The following is a 20,654-nucleotide window of genomic DNA, read 5'->3' as shown; positions in this document are numbered from 1 at the left end:
AGGTCCACTACAACATTCTTTGAAATTTCTTAATAGTACTTCAAAATCTCATTTTATTTTTATTTCTAAAATAAATATTTAGAGTAAAAATATTTTTATTATATTTTTATTCTATAATAAAGTTAAGAATAAGTTTACTTCATAAATAAAATAATTCATTTATTTTTATTATAAAATAAAATACTAATCCAATTCTATTATAGGATTACTTCAGTTTTTAAAAACAGAGTCGTTCATTGGAAATGTAATCTAAGATGTACTATATATTAAACTCTATGTCTAGATAGGTTCCACAGAAATGAAAACTAGTGAGGCTCATCTTCTGTGAAACGCAAACACATTTAAATATACAATTTTCAAAACTAGACAAACCATATATTATATCTAGTTTTCTTTGAAAATTTATTTATAAAACTAGATGAACAAAAGTGTATTTTAGTTGTAGCCGGAGCTCAGCCAACCGTGCTAATCTACCATTAGATTAACATAATAATTACGTGGACAGGATAAACCAAACGGTGTCAATTAATGGTTCTGTTTCCACTAAACGTCGAAATATTGTGGACGTTGGGTGTGTGACGTGGGTCCAGTGGACATGAGAAAACGGCCCCATAGATCCGACAAATGCATGGGCGGTGCCGATGCAGATTAAATCCAACTTCGGTTCTACTCAACCACTCCTCCGGTGCCACGTAATGCAGACCCCACAAGTTTTTTTTGGAACTACAGACCCAACAACAAGTTGTCAACAATCTTTGCTCCCTCTCTCTTCATCCTCAATTTCACTTGCAATTTTCTTACGTATATTGATTATCTATTTATAGAATTCTGAAAACAAACAAAATTATTAAGAAAAAGTGAACATAGACAAAAGAATGGTGGTGTAGTGTGGTGTTCATGGGTGTTGTTTCGCCACGTCATAATAACCATACCCTTTATCTCTGTTCTAATTGGACTGCAGTTTGACGTTGTAAAAGTTAAGCCTCAAAATTAAGTGTCTATGCGTTATTTCACAAAGTGACTATGTTGGTGCAGTGAGATCAGAGTAAAAATGCAAAAAATAAACCAGACATCGAGAAATAAACAAGACACAAGTTTTTCTCTTTTCGAATTCAGTAAAACAAAAAAGTCTTGCACCAATATTTTCTATTATAAAAATTCTCTAGAATTCTGTTTATTAGGATTATCCAATCCCAAGCTAAACTCTCTTTGAATTCAGATTTCAATTTTCCAACGTTTCGAAAATACTTCATCAATTATGTCAGCACCCAACGCAAAACAGTGATATCAAAGGCTTGATCACAAGTAACAAATAACAATTTCTTGACTTTTCTTCTTTTTAACAGCGACACTTTTCTCTATAGAGACACACCCTCTTTATATAATAACCAAAACTTACTTTCCAAATTCTTACAAAATCAATTTAAGCAACTTTTTTTTTTCTCTTTTAAAAAATAACTATCTTACTTTTTCCTTTTAAAATAATATCGTTTACACTTAATGTAAACTTCTCAATAAATATATTACCCATTTTCCAAACGTCTATGGACATCACAAAATACGAACTCCACTAAAACCCATCTTCATGACATACATATGTATTATCTTCTGTATTATTTCATGAACTTATACAAAATATATATCTTCTGAACTGAAAACACATATTATGAACTGAAACACACAATGTCACATATTATGAACTGAAAACACAATGTCGTTTCTCTGCACAAACATCAGCGTACTTAATACAAATAGTGCTAGAAACGGCAGAAACACACAAGAATTGTGCCACGAGGGAAACAAATACTTTTAATGTTTATAAATGATATTATGAATATTTGTCAAAACATAAAAGTAGATATGCATGTGGCCGGTATAGACAAAGCTATGTTTGTATCATGTATAAATATGTATTTATATAAATTATAACTGTCACTATTATTTCTCTTCATCTTTTGTTTAACTTGTTTTGCGCACGTTTTAATTTTGGTTTTTGTGTTTGTTTGTCAACGGTCAAAATTTAATGACGTGCCATGGAGACGTTGATCTCTCGGTACAGCAATAATGGGGTTACTTGAAAATGTCACCTTAGCAATACACTGTATAAGGGTGGAGTTGTATGGTATAATTAGAATAAAATAAAGTGTTGAAATTTTATTTCAGCTTATTTCCTCTGATTTTGTCCAATCAAGTGGAAAAGATTTCACCTCGTTTACTCTAAAAAATTTACTCTAAAAAGGTGAGAAAATAGTGTGGATCTTCCCTCAACTTTTAGTAAATTGAAAAAGTTTACTCCAATTTTATCATTTTTCATTTAGGGATAAGCAGTCGAGTACCCATTTAGGTTCGGTTCGGATCTATTCGGATTTTGAATTTTAGGGATTAAAAATTTCAGCGCCATTTGGATATTTCTAAATTTTGATTCAAGTTGGGTTCAGATATTTGCGGGTTCGGTTTGGATTCGATAACCCATTTAAATTATTTTTAAATTTTTAAAATTCATTATAACTTTAAATTTCTCAAAATCTATAAACAAAATGGTATATTACATATAAATTTGAATAACATGTCAAAATACATAAACTTAACATATAAATTGTTTTTTTAATATTTTGATCAAGATTCAATATACATTTTAAGTTTTTTTGATGTTTTGAGTATACTTTAGCTATTTTATACATTTATTTTTAACTATTTGTATATATTTGTATATATCAAGTAGACTTTTATCTCTTCTTATGACATGTGGAATGAGAGTTTGTTGACATGTGTCCTCTTTTTCTTTCTTTTTACATTTTAAGTCTTTCGTCTTTTAGATAATTATAATTTGGTTCACTATTTTATAATTGTGCATTCTCTAATCTTTCTTACACTAACCATCATCTTTTGAAGTTTGATAATCTATTTTATTAGTCACAAAAATGCAAAATAGATAAAGAAATAAGTAAATAATATAAATATGTTTTAAATATTATTTCCAATTAGATTTAACATAAACTTTCACTATTTTATTATCTTTTACTATTTTCTATAATTTTATTTTACAAATTTTATATTATTTTAATATTAACAAAACTAAGAAAAATAAACTAGAACACAACACAGGTTCTAAACATGAAATCTCCATAATCATAGAAAAAATCAAAATACCAAAGATACACTAACTCAATAAAAATCAAGAGCTAAAAAGAGATAAAAAAACGAAGACTAACTTATTTTACTTTATCATAGAGTGTCTTGACTAGAATCAGCATAAGTCAGAAAATGATAGAAATATATACTCTGAGACAAAAAAATTCCTCAAACACACAGAAACAAGATCAAGAACCAATTCAAAGAACCAAGAAAGCGGGTTGGAAACAAGAAGACGCATACCTAATGCATCATAAACACAATCACCAGAAAAATAAAAAATCTCAAACAAGACATACATGTTAGCGAAGAACCACAAAATTATTGATAGAAGAGAGCAAAGTTCCAGAAGACTAACTTTGCACACTTATACTAAGGAAAGCATGGGAATAAGAGAAACAGTCTGAATGAGGGAGAATAGAAGCCAACAATCCAGAAACCAGAGCCCAAACTTGAAACAACATTCCAAATCTACAGAACATATACAAAAGAAAACACTAAACTTGGAGTGGTAAACATGGCGAAAGAGAGAGCCACAGAGACACGAGCAGTGACGAAAGCTGAAACGAGATAAGAGAACAAAGAAGGAAGGGTAGACGAAATAAAAATAGCAAATTGTGAAACCGTCATCGAGTTATGAAAGAGAACATAGAAGTCAGATCCTCAAAAACCAGATCTTGAAACCAAGATGAGTAGGGATTATCCACGGTAAGCCAACAACGAGAAAAAGAACATTAAGGACGACTAAATTCTGACCCAATCCAAGGAGATGCACTTCTTAACATAAACCAAAATCTAAGGAAGAAGATGAGTAGCTAATATTTACCGGAACAGTCTAAAACACCGTGAAAAACAACCGCACAACTGAAAACTTATAAACTTGATCTATAACAAATACCAGATAATTTCACATGAGAAAAATGTGAGAAAGAACAAAAGCACAGAGGTGAGATTTTTTCCGGTGATGGTGAGAAGCGAAGCACACCAGAAAGATAAACGAAATACATAGATGGTGAGTTACTCAATATCAAAATATATAGAGAGAGAGTACAAAACATCTTAAATGAATAGTATTCAAATAATTGAAAAATACAATTTTAACGCTGAAACTATAAATCTTAAAGTCAAGAAATGTCAAAATACAAAGTAATTAAAATTCGATATGTTTTACATCATAAGTTCACTTCACCACTAATAAGTACTACTATTCACACAACGACATATTATTGAAAAAATAAACACAAAATATATTAACTTATCATCTATAACTATATAATACACTAAAAACACCAAATAATGTTATCAGCAAATAAAAGCGATCACATAATTATATCTTCTAAAAGTTATAGTTAATAACAATAAAATAATATTTCGTGCGAAGCGCGGATACGCCCCTAGTCTTATATGTTTTGCATGTTTTTAATCTACATTAAATCTAAAAATTATTAATATATTTAGATATTTAAATCTATTTCAGATACATTCGGATATCCGAAATACTTCGATTCGGATCGGGTTCGGTTACACTTCTTTAAATACTAAAGTTTTGAATCCTTTCAAATTTAATCAACGGTTCTACTTTTTGTATTATATTCGGTTCGGTTCTTTGGATTCGAGTTTTTTGCCCAGCTTTAATTTATCTCATTACTACTTTATTTTTTCCACTTTTTGACTATACTTTGTAACCGATCACACTTTAAGTGTCTATGAATAATTTCTCAAATCAAATAGAAACATGTTTTAATGGGCTTTAGTTGGTGATCATGCATAGCTGCTTTGACCTACAAGTGATGATGGTTTTTCTTTCTCTCTTCCTCTTCCATGGTTATTATCAAATTAATTTCGTTTCAATTTTCTGGACGAACAGATTATTTAATAAAAAGGAAATCAACAGTATGCTTAGATGAGACGCTAGGTAGAATCTAAAAGAATAGGTTTTGTTTCATCAATTCAGAAATAATGAACTCGATCGATTACTTGACAATGGGATAATCATTTATTAATTTGTATTATATCCTTAGTTTTAAATGGCGCATGGCTAAGTGGGCGATGAGTGTCTTGCCTCATGCCTAACGCCATAGCGACACAAAGCAAAGAGCAAACAAAAACGGTGATGAAAACATAGTAGGCAATTAGGCATAGGTAGAATAGAAGCTTAAAACCAAAACCATCTTCCATTTCATCTTCATCATTTTATCATTTCGTCCTAAGAGCTTCCGGTTCTAAGTTCCTCGGGGTCCTTTAGAAATGCAGCAACGTTTGAATTTAAGCTAAACAAAACAAAAAGTGGTTACTGTTATAGTGTTAATAGTATACCCTAGTATTTTTTTTTTGGTTCCTCTGCATTTATTTGTGTAAATTCCAATGTGTTTTACATTTTCACCTTCGCAATGCAAGTTAGTTTATTGAGAAAAAAGTCACTTTCCTCTAGGACCTACTTTCCTCACCGGATTCCTAGACTACCAGTAAGAAAATCATTCAGAATTGAATCTTCAAATGAGATTTAGAGAGTAGATGAAGAACAAAAAAAAAAAAAAAAAAAAAAACCCCTACGCAAATTTTCACGCCTTTGAGGCCATAAGTTTTTACCAGGAGGAGCAAGAGCACAATATAGGAAATGTAAAATGAATGTTACACTGCAACTTCTTTAAACAACAGTGTGTTCCAAGGCTAACCAAATCTATCGTCACTCAATTCATCAAATACGCAATAACCTTATGCAGTTTCTACAAAAAAGCTGCAATACCATTTCGATTCCTAGGCCAAAGTTTCAACCATTCCAATTTAAAAAAGCTCATCGAAAGTATCAAAGCATAGCATAAAACAAAACAACAAAACCAAAACCGACTTGTCCTTAACCGAAACATAGAAGCTAAAACAAAGAACCGAACACAACAACACATCTCTCAAAGTTCCGTCTCCTTTTTTTCTCTCTCTCTCTCAATTCTCAGGAATCTCAACCTCACCTTCTTGAATCTCCTGCTGGATATCCTTCGGATCCTTCCCATCAACAGTACACCCAACGGAAACACAAGTCCCGAGAATCTCCCTCACGGTCCCGCTCAGCTCCTTGGCGATAGACCTCGGCCTCATGACCCTCGCGATCTCAATCACGTCATCGAACGAAATGTTCCCGTTGTGCTTAATGTTCTTCACCTTCTTCCTGTCCCTCTCCGGCTCCTTCAGCGCCTTGATCACCAGCGCCGCCGCCGACGGAACCACCGTCACTTTCGCCTGACGGTTCTGCACCGTCAGCTTGACGGTGACGCGGAGACCTTTCCACTCCTTGGCGGTCTCCTTCGCGATGTCTTCTCCGATCTTCTTGGGAGCGAGACCGAGGGGTCCGATCTTGGGAGCTAGGGAACTCGCTGCTCCGACTTCTCCTCCGGTTACGCGGACGTACACGTCGACGATCGCGGTCGGGTCCAACTTCGGAGGCATGGCTGTGTCTTTGGTGTGGTTTCTTCTTCTCGATGGAGGAGGGGGAGGCGCTTGAAGAAATGAGATGTTTTTTTTTTTGAAGGAGATTGAAGATATGGAGTCGATACTAGGGTTTACGAAAATGGGTTAATGTCGAATTTACCCTTGTATATTATTTTTTAGATATCCATTTTCTTAGAACATCTCTAATCTCCAATGTATTACTCCAAATTTTACTCCAAAATAGTGTAACTCTAAAATGGAAGGATGTTTTACTCCAATGTATTACTCCATTTTTACTCTAAAAATAGTTAATAATTGTTAATAATATCGTATACTTATAAAAGTTTAACAATTAACCGTAACTATTTTATATTTGCAAAATTACCTTAAAATATAATTTATTTAAATTAAATATTTATTATTAAAAGGTACAAAAATCATAAAAAGAGAACAAAACATAATATATAAGTTGGTTCAATAATGAGCATTAGAATATTTTTTTCTACAAATGATCAAATAATGCATTTCGTAATGAAAATGAGCTTCTTTATCTTTGATATTCCTAATGTCAATGTCATGTAACACATTTTTTCCAAAAAAAGAACATGTCATTTCACAATAGCGCAGCACAAATGTCAAATTATTAAATAATGAAATATCTTGTGCTTGTATCATTTTAAAAATCATTTAATTAAGAAATAACAACATTAAAGATTTAAAGGACCAATTTATAAATAAAAAAAATCAACTCCAAAATGGAGTAATGTGTAAGATTACTCCATAAATGGAGTAACCCTAGCCATCACTCTATTTTGGAGTTGAAAATGAAGTGGGGTTGGAGATGATTTTACTCCAAAATAATGTTTGGAGTAGAAAATGGAGTAGGATTGGAGATGCCCTTAGACCAACTGCAACGGGGTACCATAGACCCAATCTTTAAAAAAAATATATTAAAATATTACCTTTTGGTTTTTGTGTCGGATCAGAGCCAGGAAATACGAAAATAAAGACTGATCCAAGATGAGTTTTGCTACTGTATCGCGTACTCCACATCATGTGGTGGTCCACGATTAATTTTTTTTTTAATTAAATGAAAAAAAGTTAATAAAATAATAATTTTTTTGAAGGATTCGACAAACGTTTTTACCGTTGCACATGCTCTTAGGATTTATCGTATTTTGGAACAGTTCCACACAAAAAGAACGGATTTTGGAATTTTGGTATATACCGTAGGTTTTAATTTTTATTTGATATTTATAAGAAGAAGATTTGGTTTATTTGAACCATGTAACTTAAATAAGTAAATAAAAAAAAATCAATATACAACATTTTTTTATTCAGATTGGGTTCAAGAGTTTATTATATTACTTCAAAAAATAAAATAGCATACATCATATAAATTAAAAATTTACAACCAATTACCGAAAAGTATTTATAATTAAAACTTTTAAAAACTTTATCGTATTCAAAAAATAATATTTAACTAATAATTAAATATTTCAAAAGCATGAATATAATTTTTTTTAATGATTTTAAATTGATAATATATCTATTTATAATTTTTTATAAAATTATTAAGTTAATAAAACATTTTTAGTACCATCCTAATTTTTTTTAGTAAAATAATAACATTATTAATTTATAGAATTTTATTTATAAATTACTAATGTTAGGAAAAGGAAAGTGAGATTCCTTTTTTATATTGTAAACCTTTTTATGTAAAAGAAAAAAAAAATCTTTTTATGTATATATAACGTTTAATTAAAAAAAAGGAAAAGTGAGATTTCTATTTATACAAATAGGAATTATTTATTTACAAATAAAAGTTATTTAATAGGCTTTCACTTTCGCAATTGTCGGAGCAGAGAAGGGGTCAAGGGTTTGAGGAAGGAAGCAGTGATGGAATCATCTTCTTCAAGTTATCTGAAACCATGCGCAACAGAGACGAAGAAGAAGAAAGAAGATTTGGGAAAAGAGATGGCAGAACCCATGGAGGTCGTTGTGAATTCAAAGCGTAAGGCCGAGTTCGAGCCTGAGGAGTACGAGGAGGAGGATGAGGAGGAGCAGGATGAATGGGACGAGAGCGATGGTGAGATTAGTCAACCTGATATATTAGAGGCGCCCGAGTGGGATGTAGACAGCTTCGACGGTGTAGAGTATTACTCGTCTCCGGATGTGCAGCTTTCCACTTTATCCGACGAGGAGGAGGCCATACATGACTATAACATCATCAAACGCCAGCTTATCGACAGCAAGGTACGACCTCTTTCTTTTTGGTTGTTTGAATTGTATGAAATTGAGTGGAATTAATCATAGTACAATTGTGTGTGTGTGTGTGTGTGTGTGTTGTGTAGGGTTTTTACGCTGATACAGGCCTAAAGCATATCTATAAATACAAAGGAATCTGTCCAGTGGGTTTGGACCGGATCGCACTTCCCGACAGAACGTTTCGTGATTACTGGGAAGAGATGGTGCATGTCTGTCTCGAAAGACACAACCGAGACAAGGTTAGTTCTGTTTCTCTGCTTTTGTTCATAGTCAAGTAGATATACGTACAATGTGAATCATATACGATTGTTTTTTTTGTTTGTTTGTGTGTGTGGTTCAAGGATCCCAAGGTGGAGTTCGTTGAAATCGTGAGAGGTCATTATCGCGGAGGACCCAGATCCAAGTCATACATTACCTTTATGGCCAGGGAGAAGCCAGACGGGCCTCTTGTTGAGTATCAAGCCAAGGCTATGGCTACTCTTGATAGAAAGAGACACCCCATTCTCTGCAGACCCACTCCTACACCAAACCCTTAAAAACTATTTAAGTTATTATATGGTAGTTAGTTTGGATTAGCTTTGTCCACGAAGAAACATCTATGTCATTCATGATTTTGGTTTAAAGCTGTGCACCATCACCTTATAATGGGCTAAAACTAGATTTTGACCCGCCCTTGAAAGGACAGGTATTATTTTCAGTTTTATGAAACATATTATTTGTTTATAATTATTGAATGTATTTATCTTAGTAAAATCTTCTTTATAATAAGTTCGACATATAGAGTCTCTCTAGTAAACTATGTGTTTTTAGCTTTGTTTTATTCTCTATCTAATAAATATATTTATTTGGCTTGTTGTTAAAATAAATAATTTTAGAACGCAAATGTATAATACTTTTATATTGATATTTTGTTTAAACAATGTGACATATTTCTATATTAATTAAATATTTACATTGTAATTTATTTTTTTATATAAATAAACATATTTTGTAGTTTGTTGTTAAAAATGATTTTGAATACAAATGTACAGTACTTTTATATTGATTTTTTGTTATGTGATGCCATTATTTTTTGTTCAAATATAAATCATTTTAAAATACTTTCGTTATTTGAATATTTTTAGTTTCTTATACATCAGAACAAAATTCATACAGACCCGAGGGATTCAATTTGAAACTCACACATAAATTTATATCCAAACATGGCCTAATATCAAAACCAAAAAAATCTATACCCAAAAAATTGACCAGTAACTATTACCCAAATATTTATTTCTAACGGATTATGTAAACAAATAAAAAATATTTTATGTGTTTGGCTAAATTAAGTGAAATATAAAATTTTATTCAGTAATATTTGTAAAATATAAATAATGATCAATATATGAATATCGATTTGTTTCAATAAGTTATGAAATTGTAATTAATGAATTTAAATTGATTTGAAATGCAGTGGTAGAATCTATAAATAAAAAAACACAAAAAGGAAGTACTGAAGAGAAATTTCAAAACCCAAAAAATCTATACCCGAAAAAACGACTCGTACCTAAATGATCTGAATGTTTATGCCTAACTGATTTTGTAAAAAAATAAAAAAATATATATTTTTATGTGTTTGACTAAAATATGTGAAATATTTTTTTAATAGTAATTTTACATATTAATAATGATCAATATATGGAGACATCAATTTGTTTAGATAAGTTTGGAATTACAATTAATTAATTTAAATTGATTTTAAATGTAGTGGTAAAATCTGTAAATAAAAAAATTACAGAAAGGAAATATCTATTTTTTATAAATGCAATGACTAAATGTGTAAATAAAAAGAAGTAAATATACTGCTATCCATGTTTCCAAACAATTCTCATTTAATATTGTTATCCATGTTTCCAATCAAACTTCCTTTTTAAACTGCAATTTATGTTTCCAAACACACCGAAATTGTACTTCAGCTTTAATAAGATAGATGATATTAATAACAAGACGTATTAATGGTCCGACTGGTAAACGCAGTGACTCCAGAGCTTTTGACCGTGTATGCAAATGATCGTGGTTTTAAACGTTATGACATAAGTACAAAATAATCCGCGAATCGAAAGCGTGAGTATTATTTTTTGTTTTTATGAAAAATATTATTTTTTTGTAATTATTGAATGTATTTATCTTAGTAAAAAAATTTTTATAATAAATTCGACATATTATAGTGCCTCTGATAAATTGTGTTTCTCTTATTTTATTTTATTCCCTCTTCAATCAATATATTTATTTGGTTTGTTGTTAAAATAAATGATTTTAGAACATAACTGTACAATACTTTTACATTGATATTTTATTTAAGCAATGTGACACATTTCTATATTAATTAAATACTTACATTTTAATTTCTATACAAATCAACATATTTAACTAGTTTGTTGTTAAAAGAAATGATTTTGAATTCAAATGTACGGTACTTTTACATTGTATTTTCTTCAGTTCATATAATTTTTTAAAATAAATTTCTTTCAATATAAGCTATATCAAAAATTAGTCAACTAAAGAATCTATAAACAATTATTTACATAGCAATATAACATATTTATATATTAAAAATAAAAGTTTATTGATATATTTTTAGGTTGCTACAAACCAATCCGGACCGAAAATGATCCAACTCAAACCTCCTACGGCATTTATAATATTCGAATGATATTTATTTAATTTAAAAATCTAGGGGAAAAATATTGTGTATGATAAATTAGTGGTTTCCTAAAATGTAAGAAGTTTAAATGGATTTGCTGATTTTATTTGGATAGAGATATTTTTTTAATAAAAATACAATCCAAGTTTCCAAACAATTTTTTTAACTACAATCCAAGTTTTCAAACAAACATATTCTTTATAAATGTTATCCAAGTATCCAAACACACCGAAATTGTACTTCACCTTTAATAAGATAGATAGATGTACAATGGTTAAAAATTGATGTGTTTACAGGATAATTACGAGTGATAGATTATTAAGTATAACAACAGTTAAATAATAAATTAACAATCTAATATTATACTAAAAATAAAAATTATATCTAATAAATCATAGTATTTTATTTTTAAAAATGGTTTGTGGGTTAGTACCTCTTAAACTTATAGCAAATATTTCTCTTTAGAAGTTTTATATATTAGTATTTATATTATTTCAATTTTAAAAATGCAATTAATATTTTTATTTTTATACTTATATATATTTTTTTAAAATATTTTATTTATCCTCCCGCAATCATAAACTTTAACGGAATCAATTTGTGATTTTAAGAAGTTAGGAATGGAGTAACAGTTTTCTACATTTTTTTGTTATTGTAAAATGCCAAAAACGCAACTACTCGCAAACACATTGGCAATGGCAAAACCAACTAACCCCAAAGTCAAGTTTGTTGGGTTTGTAATATTTTTATATTTCCTTCTGTTTTTAATAGCTCAGTTACAAAAAAAAAAAACTAACCCCAAAGTCGATGTAATATATTACATATCAACCACGCTAATGAGGGAATATGATTAATTATATTAACTCCTATAAATGACAAATAGTTTGGTATAAAATCCTAATAGGTCAAACTTATGTTAATCCATATTATAGATGATAAAACTGTTCTAACGAATCTAACATGAAATTCTAAGCACCTAATATGTAAACCCGAGAAAACAAACAACTGTCTAATCCAAAGAGTTTAGTAACATGTGAGAGAGTTTTTCAGTGTCATTCACCGACCTAGATAACCATTTGCAAAAGAAACAGAAAACATCCCATAATCTTATTAAATCCACCATTAGCTTAACTAGACAAAGTGTGGCCAAAATATATTAAAAATATCATCAGCTGGGCGAAACAATCTACAATAACCTTCATTGCCATATGTTATTCTCCATAATTCTGAACCACACAAACTCTACTCCATCATCTGTTACGCCTTTTGCAAGAACAAATAGATCATGCTAATGAGTTTTATCATCCAGAACGAGTGGCATATGATATATTTCTTAAGGAAACTGTACTGATATAATGTATTTTCTTTTATATCAAGTAAACAAAAAGAGAGATTTAAGTAATTTATTTACCATTCCAACATCTTCAAAGATAGGTAAATTATCTATAATGATTCCTAGAGGTGTCTTATCCAATGTGTCATAAACAAATGTTCTTAAAGCATCATGTCGTTGCTTAAATGACTTGTAGTCGTCCTTCCATGTCCATGTGCTCTTTTCTACACAAAATTTTGTTATTTTTTAGAATGCACTGAATTTGACCTAAAAAAGAATGAACCGATAAACTAAACTATAATTTTAAAATATGGAATATATACAAATACATTTACGCTTATGAGTCTTAGTTGACTGGTATGTTAAAGTTTCTGAATTAAAAACATTTTGTCTGCGTTTGGCTTTAGATATTGTTTGTTAAAACTAGGTATGATAATTCACGATGTTGGACAATGGGTTTATCTTTGATGTTGTGCAGTCTCTTTGAATATATTGTTACCAACACCAAATGACTATTTGTAAACGAAAAAAATAAGATTGTTAACACATGTCTCCCAACGTAAGACCATGTTTGATTTGTTAGCTAATTATAAAATGTATCGGTATTTTGCTTTGAGGTTTGACTGCTTCAGCTTGCTCTTTGAATACTGCTACCATTACCAAATGACTATTTGTAAATGAACAAAAAAATAAGAATGTTATCACATGTTTCTCCACGTAAAACCATGCATGTTTGATTTGTCAGCCAATTATAAAATGTATCGAATTCTTGCTTTGAGGTTCGACTGGCTCAGCTTGTCTTCCACCTACTTGTACTCCATATAAAGTTTTCACATTTATACCTAAAACTTGCAACTTTCTTAGTTATGATAATGTTTTGAGTATAATCTCCCAAAGATTCAAAATGTCTGCTGTCAGTTTACATAAAGAGTAGCACAAGCAAATTCTAAAAACTGGAGAACACAGATTAAAAAGAAAAACAAGCAAAGTATGAACAAGATGAAGAAATAGAATATATGTACAACTAAAATCTCCCCAAAATGTAAACTAATCAGTATGTTTTTCTGTTACTCAAAACTCTTTTTCTTGGTTCTTTATGTCTTAAATCTCTCTAAACTCTTCTTCACTCTATATAGAAAAATTGCATTGTAAACAAAAATTTTATAAGAGAATGTGTGAGGCTGAAGGTCATGTTGTCTATACACTATATAGGGAAATTGGTATTTCATAAAATACATCTATACTATTATTTATGAAGTTATTTTGCTTACTTTTCATGTTTTCCATGATTTTAGCTAATTTTGCTTATATGTCATATTTTTATTAAGTTTAAGCTAAATTATCATTGATTTATTTTTTGTTTTAACTGAGTCACTAATTTATTAATTTTAAAAAATAGCTTTGATGAATCTTGTATATAAATAAAAACAAATTTTATTTTATTAATATTAAATTTATATGCTATATTAGTTTTTCTTATTTGTCATATTTTTATTAGGTTTTAGACTTTTAGATAGGTTATTAATTTATTATTAAACTATTCACTAATTTATTAGTTGAAATAATACCCTTACTGAATTTATATATAAATAAAAACGAATTTTATTTTAATGATATAGAGTTTATATGTTATATGCTATATTAAATAATTGATTACAAAATATTATTATAAAATAAAAAGATATATATATATATATATATATATTGTGCCTATCTGAAAACAATATTTTTACTATAAAAGTTAAAAAAATTAAGATACAAAAAAAAATTATAGTTAAATATTAGGCAATCAAAAAAAATATAAATATATTTTTCAAACTATCTCTAAGATATGAGTGTTTTAAAAAAGCTTAACACAATAATAAGTATATATTTTGATAAAAACATAATTTACATATATAAATATTTTGATGTTTAATTCAACTATTTAAAAAACATAAATAATAATTTATTATGGTGATTTTAGATTAATAAGACATAAACTAATAAGTATTTATAATAAATTTATGCCCGCATGTGCAGGCAAAATACCTAGTTGAATATAATGGTCAACTTTTTTTTAGTTTAAAGACTTAAATATTTTTTTTGTTATATATATAATGCAATTTTTCTATTTTTTTTTTTGTACAATCTCTCTATTTATAAAACTCGAAGAATCGTTCCAATCCAAACAGCTGCTCAGACCACGCCAACTGTGCACATTGAAATATCGTTTTTTTTTTTATTACGGTTTAGTTGATATAATCTCCGGTTTGACAAAACCGTCTTTACTTTTCAATCGAATATCAAATCGTCGTCTCTCTTAGGCTTAGCTCGTCGATGTTGCCTCTGATGAGGGAAGGAGGAAGGATGACAGGAGGATCCGAGAGGAAGACGATACTGGTTGGTCTGATTCTAGCCCTCGTTCTTGGCGTCGCTGTTTACTTAAGGCTGTGGACAATCGATTACACTCTATCTTCTGACGACACAGAACGCTTAAGGTTCTCCTCCTCCTCTCTTTTCTCAAATCGGGCTAAAGTGTTAGGTTTTTGTGATCAGGAGGGTTCGTCAGTTTCGTTAAAGTTTCACACTTTATGTTTTCAATTGCCTCTGAATTGATCTTTTTGGAGCTCAGCTGTGTGTTATGTTTTGTGGTTAATCAAGTAGATGTTTACATTGGTGTGTGTGTGTAGGAGACAGTTTGATTTGGCTAATAGGGAGGCAATGGATGAATCCGCGGAATGGCGGAGAATGTTTGACAGTGAAGCTGAGAAAGCTTCTAAGTGTAACACAGAGCTGGCACTGGTACTGTTTCTCTAAGCTCTTCCTCCATGTAGAGAATGGTTTCTTCTTCCTTTTTGTTGGTTTAGGGATTTGCTTTGAATTTTACTAGTTATGGTCTCATAAATGGTTATCTTGTTGGGTCCTGTGACTCTGTTAATATGGTCATAGCTTTTATGTCAATAGAAAGTTAGATACGTTGAGGTTTAGTTGACCTGTTGATCAAGAAGCATTAGTGGGAACTAAACATTGTGTTTCTCTGTTTGGGGTTGATTTTTCTAAGACCATTGCCTTGTTCTTGTACAGATTAAGGAGTCATCTGGGAATGGAAACGCATTTACTCTCAATCAAAAGTTAGAGTCGTTGCACAAGGTGAAATTCCCAATAATATTAGATGCTTGCTTGTGGCTCATTTAGTTCTTTGTCTCGTGGGTTAGGAAAATGCGGCGTTGCTCAATCAGATAGAGACATTAAAACAAGAGCTGGAAGCTTCAAGGTTAAAGTGCCGTTCAAGAGAAGCACCCCGTTAGATTGAATTTTCCTAGTAGTAGTAGACATCCAGCGTTTGATATTGCTCTCGCTCATTCAGCTGCTGTGCCTTTGCTGGTAAGAAAATCTTAAATATTTTCATTCTCATGTATAACACTTGTTGTAGTAGACTAATTCGTAGCCTTTTTCTTGGAACAATCAATCACTAGCAATACATGTATTAAGATAGTTTATCCTAGAATTCAGTTCACTGGATTCATGTGTTGTTTTTATAGTATTTCATGTTCGTCAATCATAAGCATCATGGTACCTTCTTATTTGCTCTTTGAACATATGGGTTCGCTCGTGATTGCTTGTAGTTCGTGAAGAAAGGCTGTGAAGCTTGTTGTTGTTGCACTTGTACCTCATTGTGATTAGTTTTAGCTTGTGTTGTTGTTGCCTTTCTGAAACTGTGGATAAGTATAAGTTTGTACATTTGTCCCTGTTGATTTGAGTGACTGATTGATCTGGTCATATAACTAATTTTTGCTGTTGGTTATCGGACTCCTGAAACTGTTGAGAAAGTATTAAGTCGTACATCTCCACAGTTTAACTTGTTATGTGTGTCATCATCATCCTATCTTTAACTTGGAACCTATAATAAGTTAGGTTTCAACATTCATCTATTCACACTAATACTCAACCACTCCATCTAACTTTGCCTCAATATTCAACATGCATCACTATTTTGTTGTGACAAGACTTCACTTAGCCGATAAGATCAACTATTCAAGACACTATAGTTTGGAGTTAAAAAAACAGTAGCAGTAGTACTAAAAATTTACATAAACTTTAACCCAACTAGTCAGAATATATTCCTTCCTTTTTTAGTAAGATCTAAATCTTGAAAATCTTCGACATTGCCTTATATATATATATAAATATTTAGATAGTTATAATAGATTCTTGATATTTGATCATTCTCCAATCTCCCAACAAAGCTTAGACGTAACACTTTCATGGCATGGTGCGTATTCCTGCAACAACAACAACGTATGAGATTATGGAGATATTAAGAAACAAACCGTCTTCATTTTACTTTAGTTACCTCTAGCTTCTTCACAAGCTCTTTAGCAGTAGGAGCAGAGACGATGATCTCACGAGCAGTAGGGCTGACGAATCCTTCTTCAACGGCTTTGTCAATGAATGAGAGCAGAGAGTTGTAGTATCCATCAACATTGAGCAAACCCACCTGAATGAAATTTTGTTTTAATGATTTTGGGTTCTTGATTCATTTAAAGTTTGAATCTTTCTTGAAAATATGAGAGAGGGTTTGTTTTTCTTTCTTACCGGTTTTTCATGTATTCCAAGCTGAGCCCAAGTTATGACTTCAAGCAATTCTTCAAGCGTTCCATAGCCACCTGCAATTACCCACACAAAAATTTTAGATTTGTTTTGTTGAAAGAGATCAGACTAATCTGTTAGTATAACATGGTCAAGTCAATAGTGCGTCGTGTACACAAGAAAACCAAATGATATTCTTCTCCTTAACACTTAGTACATTGGTGTCAATATGATTACTAAAGCAGGATTTTTTAAAGAACTTGACTTTCCATTATTCATTCAGATTCAGTGTTCGCAATGCTATTTGTGGGACTGTTCCAGGTTTTGTCTCTTAGCTTGAAATGGGCAAGAAGAAAATATTGGTCACAACAAGACTACTCAAGCTATACAGAGAGTACTGAAAAGCAGAGCAATCATCTGAGTAAAGAGAGAGAGAAAAAAGTCTAATTATAAGTGCCAGATGTTGATGGGTCAAGGCCTTTATCTTTAAGAGTATGGTGACTTTTTATTATTTTACAATTTTACAATTTTCCATTCAAAAAAAAAAGAAAACTTTTCACAGTAGCTTTCACACTGCAGCTTGACCAAGAAATCATGTTTTTTTACCAAATTCTTTTCTTCTCTCTTTTACAAAATCAGTCTACTTTCATGAACATTCTCCTATTTATTATTTATTAAGAGGCCTAAGCTGATGTTCACGAGGTTCCTTGTGACATCAGAGTTTGACCAGTTTTACTATATATTACTTTCTTTGAAAGAAAAGCAAAATTTGAATTTAATAAAAATAAAAAATTTGTGAAAGGGGCAAATATACGATTCTTGATAATTTGGGTGGATGGGGTTTAAAACAAAACCTGGCAAGGCAATAAAAGCATCAGAATGCTTAGCCATCTCAGCTTTCCTTTGGTGCATATCTGCAACTGCTCTTACTTCTCCTACTGTTTCACCAGTCAACTGCCATAACAAAGAGCATCCACCAATTTTTTTAAATAAAAGGAAGTAATAATTAAAAGTAGTTAAAGGACAAAACCTACTTTGGACTCTTCTACAGGCAAAGCAATGATGATGGCTATGCAAGTAATCGTGATATTTCGATGTTTTTGAAATCTCTTGCATGCATTTTGTTTTACAGGACCCTAATCTAGTTAACATCTTTATTTGCTCAAAATAAGTTAACATCTTTATAATCATTTTCTTCATATATTTTATTTCCTACCTAATGGAGAAGAATAGGAGGCAGAAAAAAGAACTACTCCCTCCGTTCCTAAATATAGGATTTTTTGGAGTTTTTCTTTGTTCCACAATATAAGATTTTCTATATTTTTAAGGTAGTTTTGTATACTTTTGAGGTTCTTTTTTTATTAAAAGTTGTACTGATTAAATTTTATTGGTAGACAGTTATTGGAAAGTGTGTAAATGATATAAATAATTAAATAAAGTGCAAATAATTATTATAGTCTTAATAAACGTGAAAAGTGTAGAAAATCCTATATTTAGGAACAGAGGGAGTACTTATTATCATGAGGTTTAAGTAAAAGTGATTATAATGATAGGGAGTAGAGTAAAACAGAAGCAAAGACTGAAGATTAAAATGGAGATGTGGAGAGAAGAAAACAGAAATTAAAAGACAAATTAATAAAACAATTGACAATGTTTATTTTAAAAGTTCATACCTCTCTAGGCATGAGGGTCTTGGGAATGATTCTGTAGAGTGACAGCAAGATGACAAAAAGAGGTTTAGTTTGAAGTAATCAACAACATAACCCAACACTTTAGCAACATCAAAAACTCCAAAGACTGTTTTCTGTTGTATGGTCTTTTTTTTTGTAACACGTATGATCTTAACCATAAATATCACTAAGTTGTTAAGAGACGAGATTTTAGTTTTTTGATCAAAGAGAGACGAGATTAAAACAGAGTAAGTAGTGTTAAGTGATTTGACTATAAGAGAGTTACCCAATAACATGACGACCACCATCATGAACAGCTTGCGAAACCAAACCCATCAATCCTATGCTCCCACCTCCATAGACTAGATCAATATTCCTTGAAACCTGCAGAACAAAAAAAAACAGATTTTCATACAGGTTTCAAATGAACCCTAGTTTTGGTAACTAATACGGGTAAGAAAAAAACAATATCGAAGCTTTCAAACCCATCTAACAAAATAGCAACCAGACTATTCTGAAGTTTTATCATTTGGCACGTTTCGAAGAAGAAAGAAAAATGCTCTGCCTTTGAAAAACTACACACTAAAAACATATTTTTTTTTGCTAAAATTTGGACTAAAAAATATCTTGTGAACATGTTTTATCAAAACTCGAATTTGCAGAACATAATGAAACCACAGATGCATATCATCTTATCTCAAAACCTACCAATAACTTGAAGATCATGTATTACCAGTTCGTTGCCGAGATCAACAGCAGCATCTTGGTAACTGCTCTTCTTGCCTTGGCTGCTTCCACAGAAGACACAGATTGTTTTGAACTTTGACTTTTGCATCGTTCCAGCTTTGATCTCCATTGATTCTGAGCTCCAAGTTTTGATAAATATAAACTTTGTAGTCCGCAAAGAGAAATGGTAAATAGTTTGAAGGTTTCTAAGAATTTAGTTTCAAGAAACGAGTGTAAAAGAAACCTAACTGAAACCTCACAAACTCTATTTTTGGAGTTGTAGTGTATCTTCACCGCTAATGGTTCTTGGCTCAAGGGTTGTTGTTATATAGTGCCTCTTCTCGTCATGCTGGTCATAGATTTAATTTAGTCATTTTAAAACATTCAACTTTTATTTGTTATTTTCCAAAAGGAATTTAGTAAAATTAAAAAACATCTCCCTCCCCGAAGTAGAGGAAGCATGGCATGGATCAAATTAGGGCTGGGCAAAAAATTCGAACCCGAAAAACCGAACCGAACCCGATCCGAAAAAGTAGCACCGAACTCGAACCGAAATTGATTAAATATCCGAACGGGTTCAAAATTTCGGTATTTAAAGAACCGAAACTGAACCCGATCCGAACCGAAATATTTTGGATACCCGAATGTATCCGAAATAAATTTATATACTTAAATATATACATTATTTTTATATATAATGTATATTAAAAATATTAAAAATATATAAGATACCTTTAAATTTTCCAAAATACTCGGAAAATATATGCAAATAGTCAAAAGTAAATGTTTAAAATAGCTAAAGTATACTGAAAACACCAAAATAGTTAAATATCTATTGATTCTTTAT

The 20,654-nt window shown here is 30.9% G+C and overlaps 4 protein-coding genes across 6 annotated transcripts; 2 read left to right on the top strand and 2 right to left on the bottom strand.

The window, feature by feature from the left end:
* Positions 1-5,886: 5,886 nt before the first annotated feature.
* LOC108844087 (60S ribosomal protein L12-2) lies at positions 5,887-6,653 on the bottom strand. The gene has a single exon (XM_018617290.2). It carries the CDS (start codon positions 6,571-6,573, stop codon positions 6,073-6,075), a length of 501 nt encoding a protein of 166 aa, XP_018472792.1. The 5' UTR covers positions 6,574-6,653; the 3' UTR covers positions 5,887-6,072.
* Positions 6,654-8,382: 1,729 nt separating this feature from the next.
* On the top strand, positions 8,383-9,591 carry LOC108845981 (uncharacterized). Its single transcript, XM_018619183.2, has 3 exons — positions 8,383-8,811; positions 8,910-9,062; positions 9,165-9,591. The coding sequence occupies exons 1-3, from the start codon at positions 8,455-8,457 to the stop codon at positions 9,357-9,359; spliced, it is 705 nt and encodes a 234-aa protein (XP_018474685.1). The 5' UTR covers positions 8,383-8,454; the 3' UTR covers positions 9,360-9,591.
* A 5,497-nt stretch (positions 9,592-15,088) lies between these two features.
* On the top strand, positions 15,089-16,380 carry LOC108845886 (uncharacterized). 2 transcript variants are annotated; one of them, XM_018619084.2, is made up of 4 exons: positions 15,089-15,319; positions 15,512-15,623; positions 15,906-15,952; positions 16,037-16,380. In XM_018619084.2, the coding sequence occupies exons 1-4, from the start codon at positions 15,159-15,161 to the stop codon at positions 16,062-16,064; spliced, it is 348 nt and encodes a 115-aa protein (XP_018474586.1). In that variant the 5' UTR covers positions 15,089-15,158; the 3' UTR covers positions 16,065-16,380. The 2 variants fall into 2 exon arrangements, with proteins under 2 accessions (XP_018474586.1, XP_018474585.1); XM_018619083.2 differs by having other exon boundaries at positions 15,091-15,319; positions 15,906-15,971.
* A 538-nt stretch (positions 16,381-16,918) lies between these two features.
* LOC108846250 (cytokinin riboside 5'-monophosphate phosphoribohydrolase LOG3) lies at positions 16,919-20,165 on the bottom strand. 2 transcript variants are annotated; one of them, XM_018619475.2, is made up of 8 exons: positions 20,057-20,165; positions 19,815-19,942; positions 19,368-19,465; positions 19,085-19,115; positions 18,266-18,365; positions 17,418-17,488; positions 17,176-17,319; positions 16,919-17,104 (listed from the first exon to the last, which is right to left on the bottom strand). In XM_018619475.2, the coding sequence occupies exons 2-8, from the start codon at positions 19,935-19,937 to the stop codon at positions 17,045-17,047; spliced, it is 627 nt and encodes a 208-aa protein (XP_018474977.1). In that variant the 5' UTR covers positions 19,938-19,942; positions 20,057-20,165; the 3' UTR covers positions 16,919-17,044. The 2 variants fall into 2 exon arrangements, with proteins under 2 accessions (XP_018474977.1, XP_018474976.1); XM_018619474.2 differs by having other exon boundaries at positions 19,815-20,142.
* Positions 20,166-20,654: the final 489 nt, after the last annotated feature.

Source organism: Raphanus sativus, chromosome 3 (genome assembly GCF_000801105.2).
Source record: "Raphanus sativus cultivar WK10039 chromosome 3, ASM80110v3, whole genome shotgun sequence".
NCBI lineage: Eukaryota > Viridiplantae > Streptophyta > Magnoliopsida > Brassicales > Brassicaceae > Raphanus > Raphanus sativus.
This window is presented reverse-complemented; position numbering and strand designations above follow the sequence as displayed.

Bases quoted from the DNA above. Each gene is read 5' to 3' on its own strand.
- LOC108845981 (XM_018619183.2), top strand. From the start codon at position 8,455: ATGGAATCATCTTCTTCAAGTTATCTGAAACCATGCGCAACAGAGACG. The intron at 8,812-8,909 runs GTACGACCTCTT...TGTGTTGTGTAG, and splicing joins GCCAGCTTATCGACAGCAAG to GGTTTTTACGCTGATACAGG. The intron at 9,063-9,164 runs GTTAGTTCTGTT...GTGTGGTTCAAG, and splicing joins AAAGACACAACCGAGACAAG to GATCCCAAGGTGGAGTTCGT.
- LOC108844087 (XM_018617290.2), bottom strand. From the start codon at position 6,573: ATGCCTCCGAAGTTGGACCCGACCGCGATCGTCGACGTGTACGTCCGC.
- LOC108846250 (XM_018619475.2), bottom strand. From the start codon at position 19,937: ATGGAGATCAAAGCTGGAACGATGCAAAAGTCAAAGTTCAAAACAATC. The intron at 18,366-19,084 runs GTATGAACTTTT...TTGTTATGGCAG, and splicing joins AGACCCTCATGCCTAGAGAG to TTGACTGGTGAAACAGTAGG. The intron at 17,320-17,417 runs GTAAGAAAGAAA...AATTTCATTCAG, and splicing joins TTGGAATACATGAAAAACCG to GTGGGTTTGCTCAATGTTGA.
- LOC108845886 (XM_018619083.2), top strand. From the start codon at position 15,159: ATGTTGCCTCTGATGAGGGAAGGAGGAAGGATGACAGGAGGATCCGAG. The intron at 15,624-15,905 runs GTACTGTTTCTC...GTTCTTGTACAG, and splicing joins GTAACACAGAGCTGGCACTG to ATTAAGGAGTCATCTGGGAA. The intron at 15,972-16,036 runs GTGAAATTCCCA...CTCGTGGGTTAG, and splicing joins AGTTAGAGTCGTTGCACAAG to GAAAATGCGGCGTTGCTCAA.